The sequence below is a fragment of the Saccopteryx bilineata genome, chromosome 4 (genome assembly GCF_036850765.1).
Source record: "Saccopteryx bilineata isolate mSacBil1 chromosome 4, mSacBil1_pri_phased_curated, whole genome shotgun sequence".
Classification (NCBI taxonomy): domain Eukaryota; kingdom Metazoa; phylum Chordata; class Mammalia; order Chiroptera; family Emballonuridae; genus Saccopteryx; species Saccopteryx bilineata.
This window is the reverse complement of record NC_089493.1, coordinates 156,052,598-156,075,523: the sequence shown is the minus strand read 5'-3', so window position 1 is coordinate 156,075,523 and position 22,926 is coordinate 156,052,598. Positions and strand designations below refer to the sequence as shown.

General features: G+C 47.2%; 2 protein-coding genes across 6 annotated transcripts in view; one reads left to right on the top strand and one right to left on the bottom strand.

Annotated features, from left to right (window-relative positions):
- The window catches only part of PHYKPL (5-phosphohydroxy-L-lysine phospho-lyase), a 33,115-nt gene extending 15,731 nt beyond the window's left edge, over nt 1-17,384 (top strand). Inside the window, exons 8-13 of one of the 3 annotated variants that reach the window (XM_066272382.1) lie at nt 9,847-10,001; nt 10,390-10,479; nt 13,199-13,329; nt 13,500-13,580; nt 14,939-14,946; nt 15,599-15,715. In XM_066272382.1, coding sequence (XP_066128479.1) covers nt 9,847-10,001; nt 10,390-10,479; nt 13,199-13,329; nt 13,500-13,580; nt 14,939-14,946; nt 15,599-15,664 — 531 coding nt within the window. In that variant the 3' untranslated portion in view covers nt 15,665-15,715. Of the gene's footprint in view, nt 1-9,846; nt 10,002-10,389; nt 10,480-13,198; nt 13,330-13,499; nt 13,581-14,938; nt 14,947-15,598; nt 15,716-16,682 lie in introns of those variants that run through there. The other 2 variants (XM_066272381.1, XM_066272380.1) reach the window with 2 other exon arrangements.
- HNRNPAB (heterogeneous nuclear ribonucleoprotein A/B) lies at nt 14,097-21,652 on the bottom strand. 3 transcript variants are annotated; one of them, XM_066272384.1, is made up of 8 exons: nt 21,539-21,652; nt 21,063-21,293; nt 20,146-20,314; nt 18,588-18,746; nt 18,256-18,387; nt 15,741-15,858; nt 14,928-15,068; nt 14,097-14,714 (listed from the first exon to the last, which is right to left on the bottom strand). In XM_066272384.1, the coding sequence occupies exons 2-8, from the start codon at nt 21,269-21,271 to the stop codon at nt 14,644-14,646; spliced, it is 999 nt and encodes a 332-aa protein (XP_066128481.1). In that variant the 5' UTR covers nt 21,272-21,293; nt 21,539-21,652; the 3' UTR covers nt 14,097-14,643. The 3 variants fall into 3 exon arrangements, with proteins under 3 accessions (XP_066128481.1, XP_066128480.1, XP_066128482.1); XM_066272383.1 differs by having other exon boundaries at nt 21,375-21,630; XM_066272385.1 differs by lacking the exon at nt 14,928-15,068 and having other exon boundaries at nt 21,375-21,629.
- Nucleotides 21,653-22,926: the final 1,274 nt, after the last annotated feature.

The following is a 22,926-nucleotide window of genomic DNA, read 5'->3' as shown; positions in this document are numbered from 1 at the left end:
CGAGCAAGGGATTACTCGGTCTGCTGAAGGCCCGCAGTCAAGGCACATATGAGAAAGCAATCAATGAAGAACTAAGGTGTCGCAATGCGCAACAAAAAACTAATGATTGATGCTTCTCATCTCTCTGTCTCTGTCTATCTCTCTGTCTGTCTCTGTAAAAAAAAAAAAAAAGGACAAAACAGCAGATAGAGTGTCAGCCCAGAGTATTGATGCCCAGAGTATTGATGTCCCAGATTTGATTCCTGATCAGGGCACACAGGAGAAGCAACCATCTGCTTCTCTCCCCCTCCCCCCTCCCCGTCCCCTCCTCTTCCCCCTTCTCTCTCTCTTCCTCTCCCACAGCCAGTAGCTCAGTTGGTTCGAGCATCAGCCTCAGGTGCTGAGGATAGCTCAGTTGATTTTGAGCATCGGCCCCAGACAGGTTCCCAGATGGATCCCGGTTGGGGCACATGCATGTCTGTCTCTCTGCCTCCCCGCCTCTCCCTTTCTAATCTATCCATTTTTGCTTTCTGTGTTTTGGGACTTTATTGTTAAATGCATCTCTGTTTGTAGTACAATAGTATATCCATTTGATATATTTATATTTTTATCATTGTAAACTGTTTATATTGCTAGTAACATTTCATTTAGGCACACTGGTTATTTACCATAGACATTCAATAGTATTTTGTATTACTTTCGAGTGTATGTACAGCAGTGGTTAGACAATCATATACTTTACAGAACTCCCCCCTTGATATTTCCAGCTAGTAACAATTTTAATCTTCAAGTCTTTTATGTCTGATATTAGTACAGCCCCACCAGCTCTTTTAGTTACTATTTGCATGGTATATCTTCTCCACAGCTCTGCTTTCAACCTACTTGCATCTTTACCAATGCTCTTTATTTCTTCATGTGGATTCAAATTACTGTCTGATATCAATTTTTTTAATGATTTTTCTATTGATTTTGGAAAGAGGAGAGAGAGGAGGAGAGGGAAGCATCAATGCATAGTGGTTGCTTCTCATCTGTGCCTTGCCAGGCTAGCCTGGGGTTTTCAACCTGCAGCGACCTCAGTGTTCCAGGTCAATGCTTTATCCACTGCGCCACCACTGGTCAGGTTTTTTAAATTTTTGTTTATTTTCTATAGAGAGGAAGAGAGAGAGGGAAACATCAATTTATTGTTTTACCCATTTATGTACTCATTGGTTGATTTTTTTTTTTTTTCATTTTAGAAAGAAGAGAGAGAGGAGAGAGACAGGGAGAGAAGGGGGGAAGGAGCAGGAAGCATCAACCCCCGTATGTGCCTTGACCAGGCAAGCCCAGGGTTTCAAACTGGCGACCTCAGCATTTCCAGGTCCACGCTCTATCCACTGCGCTACCGCCTGGTCAGGCTCATTGGTTGATTCTTGTATGTGCCCTCACTGGGGATCCAACCTGCAACCTTGGCGTATCAAGACGATGCTCTAACCACCTGAGCTACCCAGCCAGGACCTAATATCTTTTCCTTTCAGCTTTTAAAAATACCATTATTATTTCTTGTAAAGTAGATCTGCTAGTGACAATATTTTTTAAGTTTTTTTAATTTTTAATTGTCTTTGTTCCTCTTTTATATTTTAAGGATACTTTTTGTTTGGTTACTTTTTTTTTCCTTTCTGTATGAAGGATAGTTTTACTTTATATAGAATTAAAATTTTTTTTCCCATTGATTTGAGGGAAGGAGAGAGAAAGGTAGAGAAGCATCAGCTCGTTCCACTTAGTTCCAATTCATTGTGCACTCATTGATTGCTTCTCTTTTTTTTTCAGTGAGAGGAGGGGAAACAGAGACAGATGCCAGCATGCACCCTGACCGGAATCTACCCGGCAGGCCCACGAGGGGGCAATACTCTGCCTATCTGGGTGTTGCTCCATTGCTCTACAACTGAGGTCTTCATAACACCTGAGGCAGAGGCCATGGAGGCATCCTCAGTATCTGGGGCCAACTCACTCCAGTTGAGCCATGGCTGCAGGACAGGAGAAGAAGAGAAGAGAAAGAGAGGAGAGAGAAGTGAGAGGAGGAAGGGTGGAGAACAGATGGCGCTTCTCCTGTGTGCCCTGACAGAGAATTGAACATAGACAGCCACATGCCAGGCCAACGCTCTTACTACTGAGCCAACCTGTCAGGGCCATTGATTACTTCTCATATATACCCTGACCAGGGGCGAGGGAGCTACAGCAGAGCAAGTGACCCCTTGCTCAAGCCAGCAACGTTGGGCTCAAGCCTGCAACCTTGGACTTAAAGCCAGCAACCTTTAGGCTCAAGCCAGCAACCATGGGGTCATGTCTATGATCCTGCACTCAAGCTGGTGAACCCACGCTCAAGCCAGCAACCTTGGGGTTTTGAACCTGGGTCCTCTGTGTACCAGCCAACACTCTATCCACTGCACCACCGCCTAGTCAGGCTATAACATCTCATTTATCCTTTGTCTAGCCCTGGCCGGTTGGTTCAGTGAATAGAGCATCGGCCTGGCATGCAGACATCTCAGGTTCAATCCTCGGTCAGGGCACATAAGAAGCGACCATCTGCTTCTCCTCCCCTCCCTCTTCCCCTTCTCTCTCTTCCCCTCTCACAGCCAGTGGCTTCGTTAGTCCAAGCGTTGGCCCCATGCACTGAGGATAACTCAGTTGATTCGAGCATCAGCCCCAGACGTGGGTTGCTGGGTGGATCCCAGTCGGGGTGCATGTAGGAGTCTATCTCCTCTCACTTAAAAAAAAGTAAGTCTTTATCTAGTAAAGCCAACATCTGAGCTTCCTTAGGGACAGTTTCTGTTGTTTGCTTCCCCTCTCCACTTACCCATGTGAGTGGCCATGCCTGTTTCCTTCTTTTGTGGATGATGAAGGGGTGGTATAATCATAATTTTCTAACTGGGCAGTTCACCTTGGTTAGTCACACCTCAAGCCTAAAACTTTTTTTTGGACTATAACTTCTTTACCAAAGGTTTAGGCAAGCCCTGCCCATTGTCCTTGTGCATATAGGGTAATACACTTTTGAAATGCCAGAAGTAATACACACATGATCTTGTTAACTGTCCTATAATCCAATTCCTACCTTCTTTCTCCCACCTTCATGTAATCTTTACATTCCCTCCTTAATTCCAAATGCATAAAAGAAACTGCAAAACTGTCATTCTCTGGGTCATCTGAGATCTTGCTTGCCAGCAATTATTGTCAGTTTGGGCTCAAATAAACCCTTATAAATATTCTCTACAGGTTTGGGCATTTTCTTACATCGACACTTGGCATGTTTCACAGTTTTCTATTGAAAACTGGACATTTTAAATAATATAATGTGGCAACTTTGGAAATCATACTCCCTCCTCATGGTTTGTTATTGCTTTTAATTGTTCTTTGTATGGTGCCTTTTTTTTCTTTTTTAAATACTTTATTTATTCATTTTAGACAGCAGAGAGAAAGAGCGCGAGAGAGAATGAGAGAGAGAGAAGGGGGGAGGAGCAGGAAGCATCAACTCCCATATGTGCCTTGACCAGGCAAGCCCAGGGTTTTGAACCAGAGATCTCAGCATTCCAGGTTGACGCTTTATCCACTGCGCCACCACAGGCCAGGCTGTATGGTGTCTTTTTTAAACTAATTCTGTAAAGTCTTTGTTCTTTGTCTTGTATAACCACTGTAGTCTCTGCTTGGTTAGTTCAGTGATCTAATGATTGGGCAGACATCTCCTTAAATGCCTGGGGAACCAAGAGGTCGCTCAGCCTTTGACAAAGCTTCGTGTGTTGGGGTGTGTTAGGGTATGTATGCTTCAACACTTAGCCAAGCACTTGACAACCCGGGCTTCGCCTTTACTCCCACCTTATTCTGAGCCTCAAGGCAGCAGGTAGTGATGTTACCAGAATAAGCCAGGGTTCATGTTGCCCATTGTCCTTTTAGCCAATCCACGAGAGACAGGGACTGAGTAGATAAAAGAGCATATTTAATTCAAATTGCCAGCAACTCAAGAAGGCAGATGGACTCAGGTCCGAAAAACTTTTTTTTTTTTTTTTTTTTTACAGAAGCAGAGATAGACAGGGACAGACAGACGGGAACGGAGAGAGATGAGAAGCATCAATCATTAGTTTCTCGTTGCGCGTTGCGACTTCTTAGTTGTTCATTGATTGCTTTCTCATATGTGCCTTGTCCGTGGGCCTTCAGCAGACCGAGTGACCCCTTGCTGGAGCCAGCGACCTTGGGTCCAAGCTGGTGAGCTTTTTGCTCAAACCAGATGAGCCCGCACTCAAGCTGGCAACCTTGGGGTCTCGAACCTGGATCCTTCCGCATCCCAGTCCGACACTATCTACTGTGCCACTGCCTGGTCAGGCCCAAAAAACTTCCTTAACAATCTTGGCTGACTGGCCAGTTTATATACCTTTGGAGAGGTTAAAGATTTATTACTGGCCCTGGCCGGTTGGCTCAGTGGTAGAGCGTCGGCCTGGCGTGCAGAGGTCCCGGGTTCAATTCCCAGCCAGGGCACACAGGAGAAGCGCCCATCTGCTTCTCCACCTCTCCCCCTCTCCTTCCTCTGTCTCTCTCTTCCCCTCCCACAGCCGAGGCTCCATTGGAGCAGGGATGGCCCGAGCACTGGGGATGGCTCCTTGGCCTCTGCCCCAGGCGCTAGAGTGGCTCTGGTCGTGGCAGGGCGAACCCCCGGAGGGGCAGAGCGTCGCCCCCTGGTGGGCGTGCCAGGTGGATCCCGGTCGGGCACATGCGGGAGTCTGTCTGACTGTCTCTCCCCGTTTCTAGCTTCGGAAAAATACAAAAAAAAAAAAAAGAAAAGAAAAGAAAAGAAAAAGATTTATTACTGAGCATGTAGTTAGTCATGTTGTAGAATGCAGGTGGTCGGGATCTGGCATGCAGGAATGTCCCAGGATACTTGCTTGACACGAGTGATGGCCTTATATTGTAGGTAGGTATCTTTTATCTCCAGGGCACTGCATCTTGAGTCCTTGGGAACCTATCTGCAAAACAACTCTCTATGTTCCTTGGAAGGACATGAAGCAATAATTAAATTTCTTATTCATAACTTAGTTTTCTAAGCTATGAGTGTATAGTAGTTAACCCCTAATAAACTATTAACCCCTTACAGTGAGAGTTGAGTTTTTAGGTCTTTTCTGAACATGAACTTAGCACTGGATATGAGCATATTCCTACACATATGCATGGCCTTCTAGATTTCCAGGGCTGTGTCGGAGCTTCTGTTTTCTCTCTTTTGATCGTCATTCTGGGGTGATGGGAGAAAGACGCATCCGGGTGCTAGTTGAGCATCTTGGCCAGGTCATGATTCTAAACCAAAGACATTCTACTTTTTAACAAGTTCATGGTTAATAAAATATAGTAAGTAGCCTCAATGCAACCTGTGTCTATTCCACACGTAATTTGTTTTGGACAAAGTGGAAAGCTGCCTCATAGAGTTACTAGGTAGCTTTTTGTGATCTCAAGTATGAGGCTCTGCACACAAATTTTCAAGATGTTCTACAATAGTGGTTTTCAGTGACTATAGATTCTGTAATTTTCATATAACATCACAATGGTTAACTCTTGCAGACCAGCATGAAATTTCTGGTGAACTGACACCTGTCCGTAGACTAGTGGTTGAAAACTCTGATCTACAGGATACCACTATACACCCATTAGAATGGCTACAAAAAGGACAAAATTATTAAAAAGACTGACAGCTCCAAATGTTTTTAGTATGTGGAACTACTGGAATTTCATAGACAAGTGGTGAGAAAATAATGGTACCACTATTTTGTAAAACAGTTTCACAGTTTTTTATAAAATTAAATATATATATATACATATATATATATTATACAATCCAGCAGTTCCACTCCTAGATATTTACTCTAGAGAAATGAGAATATATGTTTACAAAAAGATTTGTCATAAATGTTAATAATAGTTTTATGCTTAATATCCAAAAATCAAAATAACCCAAGGGTTCATCAGTAGGAGATAGGATAAACAAATTGTTGTGTGTCCAATGGAATACTATGCAGCTATAAAATGAACGACCTACACACATAACAATATAGATGAATTCTAAAAACATTTTGAGTAAAAGAAGCGAAACAGAAGGGTACATACTCTGTGATTCCATTCATATGACACTATGGAAAAGGCCAAAGTCGTGAAAGAACTCAGGTCAGTGGCTGCCTGGGCCAGCAGTGGAGAGGGAACAAGGAACTCCTGGTGTGATGGAAATATTTTGTGTCCTCATGGTGGTGGGAGTTCTATAGTTTTACATGTTTGTCAAGTCAAATTGAACTATAGTCATGCACCGTGTATTGTTTTGGTCAACAGACCATTGTTGACCAAAAAATCAACCTGTAGAGAATTTTTATAAAAAATTATTTGAGCCATTATAGACTAATATTTCATGTCAACTGTAATTGAAAAAAATTTTTTAATTAAAATAACCAAGGAGGAAAAAATTATTTGAGCCAAACAGATGATATACCTGGAAGCAAGATCTCAACAGACTAAGAAAAATGCTCCCAAGAATAACATTTTGCAGCTTCTTTAATGCACTTGGAATTAAGGAGGGAACATAAGGAAGACTGCATGAAGGGGGTGGAAAGCAAGGTGGGGACAGGACTACAGGATGGTAGTTCCATAAGATTATAATGGAGCTGAAAAATTCCTATCATAGCAGTCTTAACCAACATTACACAAATACTTAAAATTGTATTACAGTTGCCTACCATATTCAGTACAGTATGCTGTACAGCTTTGTAATCTAGGAGCTAGAGAAGAACAGAATTTGTCACCCCCAAAATATGTTTCTTTGGCATAAGGATTATTTATGCTGATTAATTTTAGGAAACAGCAGATTTGAGGAAAGCTCTGAAAACCAAGTATAAGTAACCCTTTTGAAAGCTACATTTATATTTATAAAGGAAATCTCCATCTCTAAGGGTGTCTCTCTCTCTGTGCCAAGAAGAGGGGTATGACCTTATCTCTAGAAATTTACGAATGCAGGAGGAGATAAGTCTGCATGACGCCTCATCCTGGCTTACTGGGCTTTTCCTGGTTACTTCCCTTAACTGGCTCCCTCTACCCCAACATCTTCTGTCTTCAACTGGAGATGGTATTTAAGGCAATGGTTTTCAGCCATTTGGGGGAGTTACTTAGTTTTCCTGGGTCTCTCCTATGTATACAGGAGGTATACATGTTACTAAACTTTTGTTTGTTCTTCTCCTGTTAAAGTCTTATCACAGGGATGTCTCGACCAGGAACACAGAGGGCAGAGGGAAGATTACTTTCCCTCCCTACAGAGCTATAGGCTGTATCACGTAGGTTTGTGTAACTGTGCTCTGTGACATTCACACAGTGACCACCAATAACCTAAGGCCACATTTCTCAGAATATATCCCTGTCATTAAGTGCTGGATGACTGTATACATTTTAAATATATGCAGCTTATATGTAAACTATTACCTTGATAAAGTAAAGATCTAATTTAAGGGGGAATAGGTGGTCCAACACAAAAGAAAAAGTCTGGTCTGCAGAAGAAACACTTGTTCCTAGCTCTCTACAATGCACAACCCCACTTGGACTACCTGCTGGGCCAGGTGGAGAAAGTGTATCTAAGCACTCAGGGTACCTAACAGGAACAGCCAAAGTAGGGTAGCCAAATAGGCTAAGTTTAAATCAAAAATTTGTATTTTTGTGTGACGTCTCTTAAATAAGCATTCATACCTACCGTATTTCCTTCTGTATAAGATACTCCTATATATAAGACACACCTTAATTTTGGGTCCCGAACTTTGAAAAAAAAATTTATCACATAGTTATTGAACTCAAGTTTTATTCATCATAAAATTCATACATCTCATTACTGTCAAAACTACCATCCATTGGCTTGTCTTCATCTGTGTCTGATGACAAATCACTGTCTTCATATATTGCCTCATCCTCAGTTCCATCTATGGCATTTGAAATGCCACACTTCTTCAATGACTTGACAATGATTTCAATCTTGATACTATCCCAGGATCTTTTCACCCAGGTACAAACTTCTCCCATAGTTGGTTTCTTCACTCTTCCTGCTGGTGTCAAATTGTCCCCAGAAGACTTCATCCATTGGTTCCATTCGTCTCTCATTGCAGCTTTGAAGGGTTTGTTAAAGCTGATATCAAGTGGTTGGAGCTGGGATGTCAAGCCTCCAGGTATGACGGCAAGTTTTGTTTTTTGCTCTGCAGCAATCTTTGTTTTTTGTTATGTGTGCCCTGAACTGATTAAGCACCAAAAGGGCAGGTTTGCATAAGAGCCCACCTGGTCTCCTCCAAACATTCTCAAACCAGATCTTCATCCTATCCTGACCCATCCAACCCTTGTCATGAACGTAGACAATCACGCCTCGAGGAATGTCTTCTTTTGGCATTGTTTTGCATTTGAAAATCAGCATAGGAGGCAGCTTGGTTCCATTGGCACAAGCTAGAACAACTGTGTAATGGCTCTTTTCATGTCCACTTGTCTTCACAGCTACAGTTTCACCCCTTCTTATCAACAGTTCTGTTACTTGGGACATCAAAGGGGGACTTTGTCCATATTTGCAATCTGTCCCAACACAAACTGATGTGTCTTCTGACATTGAATGACAAAACGATGAAATTCAAGGACCTTCTGCTCATTCATAGCTTTCAGGCATCTTTTGGGCAAGTCTGGTGCGTGGACGCATGCTCAGTCCATTCCATTTCATGAACCTGAAGCACCAATGTGTTCTCCTTTGAAATCAGTATGTAACTTCTTTTTCATCAGCAATTCTTGCTTTATGCTGAACCATCCTGTGGACACAGGAATTCCAAATTCACTTTGCTCTTCAATCCGTATCTTCAATTCTCTCTCTAAATCAGGCCGTTTTGCTGACTTGCCTCTCATGGCCTTCTTCTGCCGTAGCATTTTCAGTAGGGTTTCTTCTTCCCGTAGCCAGTCTCAGATTGATTTCTCAGTTGGAGGAGGACCACGCTTACATTCAGCAGCACGATTTCCATTCACTTTTTGCGAACTGAATCACTTTTAACTTGAATTCAGCACTGTATAAAAATCTTTTCTGAGCCATTTCTGGGCAGAACGTGGCAAAATATAACCTACCGTAATATACCAGGTAACAAGTGCGAAACAACGCAAAGACAACAAACACGAAAAAGCAGGAAATGCAAGTAAAACTACAATGAGTGCAAAAACAAGCGCGAAAAAGCGGGAAATGCAAGTAAAGAAATCGACAACCACGGTATAAGATGCACCAAGTTTTTAGACTCCAAATTTTTCAGGAAAGGCTGCATCTTATACATGGGTAAATACGGTAATTCAAACCTAATAATGCCACACAAGCCAAACAAAATGGATTATCAGGCCATATGTGATTCACAGGCAGCCAGCTGTAGTTTGCACCCTAAAATGTCTTGGGTTCAGCCAGCAGAGCCATGAGCTCAAATCACAGAATAGCTTTTCCTGGGTGTGGCTCTGGCATGTTGCTCTTGACATGCCTTGGAGGTGATGGCAACTAGTCCCATGCTCTGTATCTGGGCCCAGCCCATGAAATGGGACCCCAAAGCCTCTCGACCAAAACCAGCTGTGGGAATGTACAGGACACCATTTCCTCGGACGGTAGCTTGGCAAGGCTCCTAACTGCACACCCGAGGGTACCTGACCTCCTGGAGTACATACAGTACATTAACACCTGAAAAGCAGGACGGTCTACAGGAGCCTCAGAACCCCATTTAGTGCCCAGCATTCTGAACCTTGAGGGGTTCCAGCTTGTGCTCTTATCACCCTCCCTGGGCATGGCCTGCTCTGCTGAATGTCTGACATGCCCTTTGCCCCCTGGCTCAGTTTGGGGGCAGCCCCGTGTCCTGTGCAGTGGGGCTGGCCGTCCTGGATGTCTTGGAGAAGGAGCAGCTACAGGCTCACGCTGCCTATGTGGGCAGCTTCCTGATGGAGCTCCTGGGGCAGCAGAAAGCCAAACATCCCATCATCGGGGACATCAGGTGAGGCTCAGGCCAGCAGTCACTACCCACTAACCCAGCACCTGCCAGCAGCCTAAAGTCATTCCTTCTTTCACATCCTAACCACCTGAGATGGTGGGAGTTTTACTCTAACTCCACAGGGGAGAACTGGAGCCCCTCAGGGCTGTAGCCCAAGGTGGCACGTCACATATACACACACACCACCACCACCCTTCTCATCCTGTGGCTGTCTCCCAGTGCATGCATACACACACACACACACACACTTTCTGTGGCTCTGTTTCCCAAGAGGTAGAGGTAAAAGCCCTGGTGGACTTTGAGGCTTAACTGAGACCCAGGCAGAGGGCAAGGGCAAAGTCCATGGTCCATCCTTCAGACCTGGCCTCCTGAGATACACCTTCTGCTCCAGGGGCGTCGGGCTCTTCATTGGTGTCGATTTGATCAAAGATGAGGCCACAAGGACACCAGCCACTGAAGAAGCTGACTACTTGATGTACAGGTACTTTCTTCAATGTCTAGGGCCCTGACAGGAAGGAGCCTCCCCCTCCATTCACCATGTTCCTGGGCACTCTGGCCCTCTGGGGAAGGGAGGACAGCCAATTGTGCATCCACCTGACTGAAGTCTATGGATAGAAAAGGCAGCCCAGTCAGCTCTGCCCAGTGTCTGGCTGCAAAGGTTTCAGATGGGCACAGGCCATCACCAGCCCAAGTGCCACCTCTGCCAAGATGCCAGAGCTGCCCCAGTTCTCAGACCCAGGCTATCAGAGAAAGCTTCTCCAGGGGCTGAGGATGGACAGGACTCCTGCTCTTCATCTGGGTGGGGTACCTAGAGGGAACAGCATCTCCAGACTCATGCCTCCCACCCAACCAGGTTCACATTTTGAACCCAAGCAGGACCCTTCCCTGTTACAGAGGGCCCTTGGGTTACGACAATCTAGACCAGGGATAGTCAACCTTTTTATACCTACCACCCACTTTTGTATCTCTGTTAGTAGTAAAATTTTCTAACCATCCACTGGTTCCACAGTAATGGTGATTTATAAAGTAGGGAAGTAACTTTACTTTATAAAATTTACAAAGCAGAGTTACAGCAAGTTAAAGCATATAATAATTACTTACCAAGTACTTTATGTCGGATTTTTGCTGTTTGGCAGAATAAATCTTTATAAAACAACTTACTATAGTTAAATCAATCTTTTTATTTATACTTTGGTTGCTCTGCTACCGCCCACCATGAAAGCTGGAACGCCCCCTAGTGGGCAGTAGGAACGAGGTTGACTACCACTGGTCTAGACTAGGGGTCCCCAAACTGCGGCCCCCTGAGGCCATTTATCTGGCCCCCGCCGCACTTCCGGAAGGGGCACCTTTCATTGGTGGTGAGTACTTGGAGTACTGTATGTGGCAGTGCCACAAAGCGCGGTGTGGCTCACATACGGTACTACTTCTGGTGACGCGGGACGCACGCGTCACAGAGCCAGAAGCGCGTCATATCTCTTGTTATGGCTAGCAGTGACAAATATGGAACCAGACATTGACCATCTCGTTAGCCAAAAACAGACCCATAGTTCCATTGAAATACTGGTCAGTTTGTTGATTTAAATTTACTTGTTCTTTATTTTAAATATTGTATTTGTTCCCGTTTTGTTTTACTTTAAAATAAGGTATGTGCAGTGTGCATAGGGATTCGTTCATAGTTTTTTTTATAGTCCAGCCCTCCAACAGTCTGAGGGACAGTGAACTGGCCCCCTGTGTAAAAAGTTTGGGGACCCCTGGTCTAGACAAACATTTTGAGTTTACAATGCTCACTCCCATAAAAAAAAAAATTGAGACGTGTTATGCCACTAAACGTCGTACTTGCAGACTGCGACGGTGAACTAGTTTGGTTGTGCGTGGCAGAATTTGCAGTAGTGTACAGTAGTGTATTTGTTCTTTTCCTTTTTCTGTGGCTTAGTTGTGTTTTTATGTTATCATTGATTTTACAAGTGACTTAGGCTAGGGTGTGTTTCGACAACACCAAAATTTATGTTACATAATCACTGTTGTAGGAACAGAACTATGTCGTTAACCCGAGGACCCTGTATTTCCTTTTATCTCCATTCCTCATTCATACCCTCTTCCCCCACCTCATAAAACCCTTGGAAAGTATGTATCAATGTTTGGAATTCACATAAGAGTACAGAAATTAAAAGAGTACAGAAATTAACATAAAGATCTTTCCCTCCATGCGGTTTTTTTAAGACTGACCCCTCCTAAGTGACCATCCAGTCCCTGCCTTCTCTCTGCTGGTCGGGCATATCAGCCTACCCCCCTTCACCCCAGCCTCCAGACTGAGGATTCCAGCATGGCTGGTGGGAAGGAGGGAGTCAGATCTGAGGCCCAGCCTGACTTCCTTCACCTCACAGCCACCCTGGGGATTTCTCCAGTTCAGTGAGGAAACTGGGCCAAGGACCATTTGACCTCAGCCACCCTGCTAATAGGTGGCAGAGCTGGATTTGAAGTCCAGATGTTATTCTTTCTAGCACGGTCATAGTGCCAGGAAGAACAGGATAGGAGCAAGGAGCCAAAAGGCAGACTAAGGACACCGTGGCTCCAAAAATAACAATCAGTACAAAAGGAGTGGGGGGCCAGAGTGTAGATATGTCAGACCCCTCCTCTCAGCGGCCAAAATACCTTCCTAGGTTAAAAGTATAAATGTGGAATATTAAAAATGATTCTTAGGTATCAATGATAATTTTCAGGAGGGTAAAATCATCTTCCAAGAAAAGAACTAGAAAACTAACAGTACTATATGGGATTGCAACATTACCTGTGTGCAGGGAGCAGGGATGTCACTGAAGCTACTGGGTGGGGGGTGCGTGGAGTTCACTATGCCACTCGGACACTGGACCCTCTCCACATAGAGCAAGCTGTACACATCGTACATAAACCACAAAGTGTGAAATGCAGGGACTACACTGTACCCCTGGGGCTAATCTTGGCTCAGACAAGACTGGGACTCCAGGGACAGATGAGACGAGGCCCCTGCTCTGAGGGGCAGCAGGGCACCTGACAAGTCATCGATGCTGGGCCACAAAGGATGAGCCTGAGTTTTGCAAGGGGTGGCCAGTGCTGTGTCCTGGGGGGAACTGGCTTATAAAGGGGTCCAAGGCTGAGGAAGGCCTTAAAGGCCATGTGAAGGGTCCTGGGCTGTTGGGTGCCTACTGTGTCCTATCCCACAGACTGAAGGAGAACTACATTTTGCTGAGCACTGATGGCCCCGGGAGGAACGTCCTTAAGTTTAAGCCCCCAATGTGCTTCAGCTTGGACAACGTACAACATGTGGTGGCAAAACTGGATGCCATCCTAACAGGTGAGCCTGAAGCCCCAAGGACAGCTGACCATGTCTCTAGAACCTAACCTGGCCTGTCCAGTGAGCCCAAGCTCCAAACTGCCACCCAAGAAGCCTTGAAGCTGAAGGCAGCAAGGCCCTTCAGCACAAGAAAAAGGTTGACCAGTTTGGGTGGCTCTGGGGTTTTTCAGACATGGAAGAAAAGGTGAGAAGTTGTGAGACGCTGAGGCCCCAGCCCTGCGGCAGTCCTGCTGAATCATGTCCTGCTCTAGGTGAGTGGGCTGGAACAGGGTTTGAAAAAATTAGCAGTGACTCCTGCACTCCTCAGCAAGCCAAACTTTTTTTATGAATATTTTTCTTTGAAGTGCTGGAAGGTTTCATCACTGGGAGGCTCTGGCTGTCTTGGGCTTTCTCTACCCACTCCTGACAGAGGAATCCCCAACAGTATGCATCTGACAGCTGGGCTAAGAGAGCAAGAGCAGCCAGCTCCTTTTAGGAGGGGAAAGATAGCTTCCTTTACCAGGCGCTGCTTCTTGCCACCAGACTGGAGGTGCTCCAATCCAACAGCAAATGAATGCTGCCAGAGCAGGAGAGGGGACCCTTGAATGTACGTTCACTGTCCTGATGTTAGAATCCCATTTCCACATCACAAGGTTACCCAGGGCATAGTAACATCCCCATGAATAGCTACCTTAAACCTCAGTCATTTTCCTTCCTTTAAAAAGGGTCCCAAGTCCCACACAGGCTGTGGCCATACCCCCTTCCCCATTTATCTCACTCACCCAGGATTGGGAGTTTTTACAGTTTTATTTCAAAAGCTTGGATAGCTTCAATATCCAGGTCGTGGCAAAATCAGGACACGTGTAAAATACCTTACAATACATTAGATTCCCAAAAGGTACCAAAAAGTACAGTAAAATTAACACTTCCATTACAGGAAATGTATGACACAAATAATATAAAATTAAAAGGTGAAAAAAGGTGACACTGGTTTCCTAAAACAGACCTCTTTACAACCAGGGTCCACAGCTCCAGGCTGCAAAGCAGCTGCAGGAAACAAGACCCTCCCACCTGGTTCTGGTTAACCTGGTAATAAAATCAGCCCACAACAAACGCCAATCTGGCCTGAGACACCACACGCTGCCTAAAACAACTAGAGCTCTGGAAATAGTAAACAGGAGAGTGATTTCCGGGGGGGGGGGGGGGGGGATTTTAAATAAGATGCACATGGGACAGGCCATAGAAAGTATGCCAAGTTAAATTTGGTACATAATTGTGTTCACTCAACATCCAAACAAAGCGTGGTGCGGTCAGATGGGCACTCTTGCTGAAGCCTCAGTATGGCTTGTAGTTATTCTGATGGCCACCACGTCGCTGGCTCTTCCCGTAATTCGTGCTACCCTGACCTAGGGACAAGAACAACAGTGATAGCAGCTACATTTATTGACCATTTATCCCTGTGCCAGGCGCTTGGCTCAAATCCTCACCAGAGCCAACACCCCAGGGGCAGGCCGCAAAAGCCCAGCCCATCTGACTCCAAAAGCCCCTGCTGCCACTGGCCCCTACACTGTCCTGCCTCCCAAGTGGGTGACTGGATGGGGCCTCCCTCTCCTACTTACTGTAGTCGTAGCCGGGGCTGTAGCTGTAATAGCCATAGGGCGAGTAGTCGTAGCCGCCATAGCCGGGCCCGTAGCCCTGCTGGTAGCCGTAGCCCTGGTTCCAGTAGTTGCCGTAGCCCTGATTCCAACTCTGACTCTGACCTGTGGGGGGAGCAGGGCACAGGGGCCCATGACCATTTAGCACACGCAGGAGCTAGGATGGAGGAAATCCTGCCCTTTGGGTGGCGGGGTTACTATAGTAACTCACAAGGTAGAAGCCAAGGGGCTGCTGTCCTTTTATACGGGGCCCTGAATGAGGCCTGCACTGGAGACCCAAGCTGCAGAGGTGAAGGCCAGAACAGAACCCTAACTTCATTCATGGCCAAAGAGGCAGGAACTCACTCTCACTCAGATCATCCTCTGATCATCCCCACCCTCCCTGGCAGCTTGGCCTTAAAAAAAGATACAGAATTCAGGATTTGGAGTCAGAAGGGCCTGGGGGAGGGGGGCAATGTAAAGCGCCTGGCACAGCCCTGCCCTACCTTCTGCCCACCCACCCATGGGAGGACCAAGACTCAGGACAGCCAGAGCCCATCAGGCCCCCTCGGCTCTCAAGTACAACGCAAATGCCTCAGCTGCCCTTGGGCCCCAGGCTGCATGGGAAATATGGGTTCTTCTGCTCCAACCAGCAGCAGCACAGCCCAGACCGGGAGCCATTCCTGTTCCTGCCCACCCTGCCACACCAGAGGCCAGAGTGAGCCCCCAAGACAGATACAGAAGCTCCATGCAGGCAGGGAAATCAGACCCATATTCATTTATCCAGGTTCCACTCACCTCCACTCCCACCGCCGCCGCCACTGCCTCGGTTCCCTCGGTTGCGGTTTCCACGGCCCCCAGAGCCATACTGCTGCTGTTGATAAACCTCTTTGGGCTGAGCCACCTTGATTTCACACTAAAAGCCAAGAGGACAGGAAGTCAGGCTACAGTAACAAGTTCTGGGTAGGAACTGTGCACAGAAATCTTCATTTACAGACATTCAGGTGGCAGATCTGATTCATCTTCTCAAAAACAAAATTATGTTGGGGAGGCCCAAGTCATTCTGATCCAACCCACCCCCCCAAAAATAAAAATAACAAAATATTGCCTGACCGGTGGTAGCACAGTGGATCAAGCATCAACCTGGGGCACTGATGTACCAGGTTCGAAACCCCAAGGAGGCCTGCTTGAGTATGAGATCATCAACATGATCCCAAGGATGCTGGCTTGAGCAAGGGGTCACTGGCTCAGCCTGAGCCCCGCCCCCACTCCGGTCAAAGCACGGTATGAGAAATAATGAACTGAAGTGACGCCAACTACAAACTGATGCTTGTCAACTCGCTTCCTTCCTGTCTCTCACAAAAATAAAACAAAACATGGTAAAGTGGGAGACCACATTTAACTTGAAACTCTGGGAATCATAACTAAATCCTAGGCAGAACAAGATTCACACTAGGGCCTTTTCAGCTCAACCCTTTCCCCAGAAACTGTACTGGGGATGATGGACACAAACCCAGGTCTGCTGGTGAAAGCCGTGGGGCAGGCAGCTCCATGTCTAACAATTGGGAAGAGAAGATTAAGGACAGCTGGGCCAATGCAAGCCCAGTGTAGCAAAACCACACTAAATGTCAGATCTGGTGCCACTTTAGCCTTACTAGGAAAGGGGGTCAGTCAAGTCCTCTGGGTTGCAGAGCCTTAGAGAATGAGGGGAGTTACTGATTTGATTTTACTCTATTACAGAAAACAATGAAGCATCACACTCAAATGTGCAGTGGTGACCTCCAACTTACTGAGGAAGAAAACCACAGGCTTAGGGCGAGGCTTGCCTGAGGCCATACTGCTACTGCTACCCCTCCCCCAACCACAGGTCTGTTGCTGGGATGAGCCCAAAACCTATGTCCTCAGGGCCCCGAGTCATTTCCTCCTTATTCAAAATCCTACCAACTGTGGGTGGGGATAGGGTAAGGGACCTTACAGCGCTGAAGCTGAAATAAATCAGAAGCAATTTTTTTTTTTTAATACCCTGACAGAAAACATACACACATAAGTTTTTTTTCCCAAAAGCACTTTCTCCCTCCAGGGCATACCCTCACCTTTCCCCTCCCCCCCTCAGGCAGGTTCCCTTTGCCTTTCCCTCTCCTAAGCTCCCAGGCCCTTTTGTTTGTAACTGTTTCCAGAGTCTACACAGCCCAGCTGGCTCACTTTTACTGCCTTAGTAGCTTTCTAAATAAACTATTATAATTTGAATAAAAATAAAGTACCACGGCATATACTCTGCTCCCAAATAAAACCAGTTAAAAAAAAAAAAGGACAAATTACCATCACCAGTGATGCAATCTGATCTTTTCTACCCTACCGAATTAATATACTAAATACACTACTTCAAGACCAACTGTCAGTAGTTTGACTAGTACTGCTCTATAGGCTCTTCCTGCCCATTTTTCACTGTGGCACAGAGAAAGAGGCCTCTGTGACACTATCCACTGGGTAACAACTAATGACGTCTTACCCAATGTCCCCTAGAATCCAATGTCAATTTACCTGATATTTAAGAGCCCAATCCAATCTTCCCAAATTCCCAGCCAGGATACTGAAGTTCCCAGGAGCTCCACCCTACCTGTCCAACCTTATCAGGCTGCCACTTACACAGAGCCTGCTACACCCTGCCAACAGTAAGCCTCACCCTCAACTGCCACCTGGAGAATACTAAAGCAATACTACCCTCCCTCCAGACCAGAGTTCAGGAGTAACAGTGGCACTTCTCACTTCCGCTCATTTGAAGGCAAAATTGGCCCTGGATATAAGTGGGCCAGGATCCTGAGAGTTTTTGGGAAGACTGAGGTAGGGATGACTAAACCAGTGTTCAAAGAGGACAGAGGTGAATCAAGGTTTGGTTGTGGTGGCAACAAGATAGGAGAAAGACTCTGCAGCAGTTTTTATAGCAGGAAAGACTTCACCACCAAGGGAAGACTTGAGTAGCAGTTCTAGAATCTTTTAAGAACTGCAGGCCTTAGACTCTAGAACACCTTGATTTTTAACTTGAAGTCACAAATCAGAGACTATTCAGCATGCTTGTTCCACTCCAGAGAAGCCACTCTTCCTCACATCCTGTCTGTACTGCCACTCCTGCCAGGTTAGGAACTCCTTAAAGGACAGGACCACCTGTCCCCATCAGGGCAGCAAATGCTGCAGAAAAGTAATGAGGTCTCACTACCCTGGAGAGTTCTTGGAGGCAGCTCAACCCCAAAGACACACCTGCAAAGGCCAGCCCTTACTCAGCAAGAAGCCAGACACAGAACTGGGAACACCTTACCTTACTTCCACTGATAGTGTGGAACTTTTTCTCTAAAACCTTCTTCACAGGTTCCTCTTCTTTAAAGGTGATGAAAACAAAGCCTCGTCTTTTGTTTGACTTTGGATCCATCGGAAGCTCAACGGCCTCAATCTGTAAACACAGGCAAAGCTCAGGACCAGTACCTCCCAAACCCCAGGGCACATAAGGAATGAACAGGAGAAAAGTTCCATGAAGGCCAGAGAATGATAAAAAAAAAAAAAAAAGCCTTGCTGCGGAGGGCTCAGTCAGCCAAGGCTGCCACGAACCAGGAAGAAGGCCACTTCAGGGCAGATGGCAGGCCACACACTCACCTCCCCAAAATCACTGAAGTACTCTCTGATTTTCTCCTCAGTGGCTTCAGGATTCAGACCTCCCACAAAAATTTTCTTTACTGGATCCTTCTTCATGGCCATTGCCTTCTTGGGGTCAATGACCCGGCCATCCAGCCTGTGCTCCTTCTGGTCTAGGACCTATTTCAACAGGAGGTTGGGTTTTAACTCAGCAACATGACCATATACAAGCCATTCTGAGCTATGAAACTCCAACACAGGTACATAAAAAGTGTTTCATTGCCTCCAAAATCTACTTCCAATCTGACTGTCCAACCCAACTTTCACATGTCGATGACAGCTGGTTAACCTATAAATCAGTCCTGGCCACCACCCCCAGACTTTTCCCATGCTATACTGTACACTCCTCTTCCTGTCTAGGCAGGAAATAAAGCAGAAATAAGCAGTGATTAAAAGCGCAGGTTGGCCCTGGATGGATGGCTGGCTCAATGGATAGAGCATCAGCCAGCATGTGGATGTCCCAGGTTCAATTCCCAGTCAGTACACGCATGAGAAGCAACCATCTGCTTCTCTTCCCCTTTCTCTGCCCCTTCTCTCTCTTCCTCTCACAGCCAGTGGCTCCACTGGTTTGAGCGTCAGCCCCGGGTGCTGAGGACAGCTTAGTTGATTCGAGCATCAGCTGTAGACAGGAGTTACCAGGTGGATCCTGGTCAGATACATGCAGGAATCTGTCTCTCCCCTCCTCTAACTTAAAACAATAAAAAAATGTCTGAGCCTTAGTTTGTTTTCTATAAAAAGGAGCTAAAGCTTGACTGGGCGGTGGCACAGTGAACAGAGCGTCGGACTGGGATGCGGAGGGCCCAGGTGCAGGAACCCGAGGTCGCCAGCTTGAGCGTGGGTTCACCTGGTTTGAGCAAAAGCTCACTAGCTTGGATCCAAGGTCGCTGGCTCGAGCAGGGGGTTACTCAGTTTGCTGAAAGCCCCCGGTCAGGGCATATATGGGAAAACAATCAATGGACAACTAAGGTCTCGTAACAAAAAACTAATGATTCATGCTTCTCATCTCTCTCCGTTCCTGTCTGTCCCTGTTTATCCCTCTCTCTGTCCCTGTATAAAAAGGGGGAGCTAAAATAATGCCTGTGTCATAGCAACCTTGGACTCCTCTCTAGTCTTCATAATAAAGTGTTTGCACTGTCCCAAATAGGGATAAAAAGGTAGTAAATGCCCTGGACCATTCCAGCCTGTACGTACTACCCTACTTCACCTGTACTTTTAACTTTTAAAAAAATTTACTTATTGATTTTAAAAAGTTAAGGGACACAGACAGAAACATCGATCTGTTCCCATATGTGCCCTAACCAGGGACCAAACCCTCAACCTTGGTGTACTGGACCAATGCTCCAACCAAGACATCTGGCCAGGGCTGTATTGTTCTTTTAATTTTTCAAAAACAGGAACAAAGAGCTACTTTTCTCTGCCTTTCCCAAAGCACTAAACCATGTGCAGAACACAAGCTAATCATGCTCTAAGAACAGTGTCCTCCACAGAATACACTGCTGATATAAAGTACCCAGCTTACCTTCTCCACACTGGCTGCATCTTTGAAGAGAATAAAGCCAAACCCTCTTGACCGACCAGTGTTGGGATCCATTTTTATTGTACAATCAACGACCTCTCCAAATTTGGTAAAATAATCCTTTAAGTCCTTCTTGCTGGTATCCCAGCTCAGTCCACCAACAAACATTTTTCTGAAATGGTAGGGTAAGACATATGGCAACAAATCTTGTAAGAAAACTGACTTTAGGAAGACAGTCCCTGGCAAAACTTTTACTAAAGATATTACAAATAAAGCCACCATTGGGGAAAAAGGTCTGCCACTAGAACCCCTAAGGGTTCTTCTACCTTTGGAAAATGTTGTATCTCCACTATCCCCCCCCCCCCCCCATATTCAACCTTGACCCTAACAAATCTTCAGAAGACAGCATCTCGACTGGGGGAGGGAAAGGAAGGACAACCTGGCCAGGGGGGACAGAGCCTGGGCGCTCTGTCCTGGAAGCAATTTATGTAACCACCACAAATCAAAAGGCCATTATCCCGCCGGTCTTCGCCACCTCCGAAAACTCGCGGCTTCCGGGTGCCGAGACTGTAACTCCGCCTCCGGCGGAGGTGAAAGAGGGAGGACACGGCCCCGGCGCGCGGCAGCTCCGCCCACGCAGCCCCCGCGCGGCCCAAACCGACTTGGCCCTGGGTCCCGGAGCACTCCTCTTCCGGGCGCCCGACCCGTTCCTGGCCCCACGCGAGAGGCCCCGGGGCGGCGCCAAAGTCGACCCAACAAACTAACTAACTCCAGCACAAGGCGCGGCGCAGCGGACGGCGCGGGGGGCCTGTCCGCGGGCTCGAGCAGGCCTGTCCGGCTGCCCCTCCCCCCGCCGCGTGGCTCCAACAAAAGGCGGCCCCGGAACAAAGGCGGCGCCCCGCCGGCCCGGCTGCACCTACCCCGCGTCCTCCTCGTTCTTGCTGGCGTTGATCTGGTCGCCCTCAGCGCCGTTCTGGTTGCCGGCCGGCGGCGCCGCGCTACCGCCTCCAGCGCCCGCTGCAGTCCCGGTGCCGGGACCGGGAGGCGACTCGCCTTCGGGGGCGGCCTCGTGCCCGTTCTCGGTAGCGGCCATCGTCTCCATGAGCTGCTCCTCACCCGTTTCCGACATGCTAAACCCGGCGCGGCGGCTCCTGCAACGAGCCGCCATATGTACCCACAGCACATCAGGCCCGTGCGTCTCCCGCCCGCCGCCCGCGGGCCCGGCCGCTCACCTCGCCGCCGGTGACGCCGCGAGGCCCGCTCGCCCCACCCGCCGGGAAGGTGCCGCGGGGCTCGGCCGCGTTCAAGCTCTCGCTGCCCGGCCTCCCCTCCCTCCGCCGACGGAGCTGCCGCAAGCTCGCGTGCTCCTCCTCGACCACCACTGCACGGGACCCACCAAACCAAAAAACTCCCTCGGGCCTGCACAGTACCGCCGCCTGACAATGCCGACTCGTGGCGCTCTTTATAATGTCGGAGCCGGGAGGGGAGCACTTCGCAACAAGACGCGTGTTTATTGGCTACGCCAGTCCGTCACTCAATCCTGCGCTAACATCCCATTGGCCACGTCGATCTGCACACGCTAGATCCGGGCGGGCTTTGTCCTCATTTTAGAACCCGCGCGAGCCGGGTCCCTGCGGAGCGTTGCGGGATCGGACGATGGTCTTGCCCTGATCCAGAGGCCTGTGACGTACTCTCCACCTTGTACTCTCTTGTCCCGGCTCCCCCAATACCAGCTTTGACAACCTCGGCCACATTTCTCAAAAGAAGAAAGTAGGCTCAAATAAGTCTCGCAAACCAAAGTCGCCCAGTTGAAGTAGCAGAGCTCAGGGTGCCGACATGGACACTTAAAGTCCCCGCAGGCCCTCCGTACGGCTCGGAAGGACTGCAACGCAGCCCAACCTCCCCCTTGACCTTAGTGCCTTCAAAGTCTCGCGCTCCCACCCTTTTTGCCACCTCCCCCAGTAGCGGGAAGAGGGCAGGGGGAGGAGTCCATTGGAAATCTGGTGTGCTGACCAGGATGTGGCAGGAGAAACGATGGAGCCGTGGTTCTCCAATTTTAGGTCGCCTGATAACCACCTTAACGGTTAGCATCTCATATTATACATTTGATTAAAAACTTTTAAGTTAATTCACTTATTTTTGCTGAAATTTCACTTTACACAAAATCTAACATGAAACCATGAAGTGGAGGCGTTCTCTTTGTCTAATAAACAAAAATCCTTAATATTATCTCCCTGACAAATTTGAAAAGCCTGCATAATCCCATGATTCCAGGATTACAACCTGAAGCCTGGAGGTTACCAGGAGCAACAGAGCACAATTAACTGACATTTCCCGCCAAGATTCCTACAGCTACAGTCTGGGCGGTCTGTTTTCTCATCTGGTCTAACAGCCCTAGGATAGGTGGTACCTCACTAATTTACAAATGAGAACACTGAGTGAGGTCCAGAGCCTGTGCCATGGCTTACTCCCCAATCCAGCCAGCTAGTGAGTTGCTGTGAGAATGAAAAATGACAATTTTACATTTGGAAAAAATCGACTTTAGAAAATCTGAAAATTTGGCCATATAATACTGCATTCCCTCAAAGGTATCAATCAACTAGAGCTGCGGCACCCATCCCCAGAGGAGCAAATGCCCTCTGGTTCACCCCAAAGCCCATCTGACCGCTTCAGGCTAGGTTCCGTAATTGGATTTCACATATATCCATAAAACCTTGGTTGTACCGATCTGGTATGTAGTGAGATCCAGAACAAACTCCCCCCTCCCCCCCCGACCACCACCCA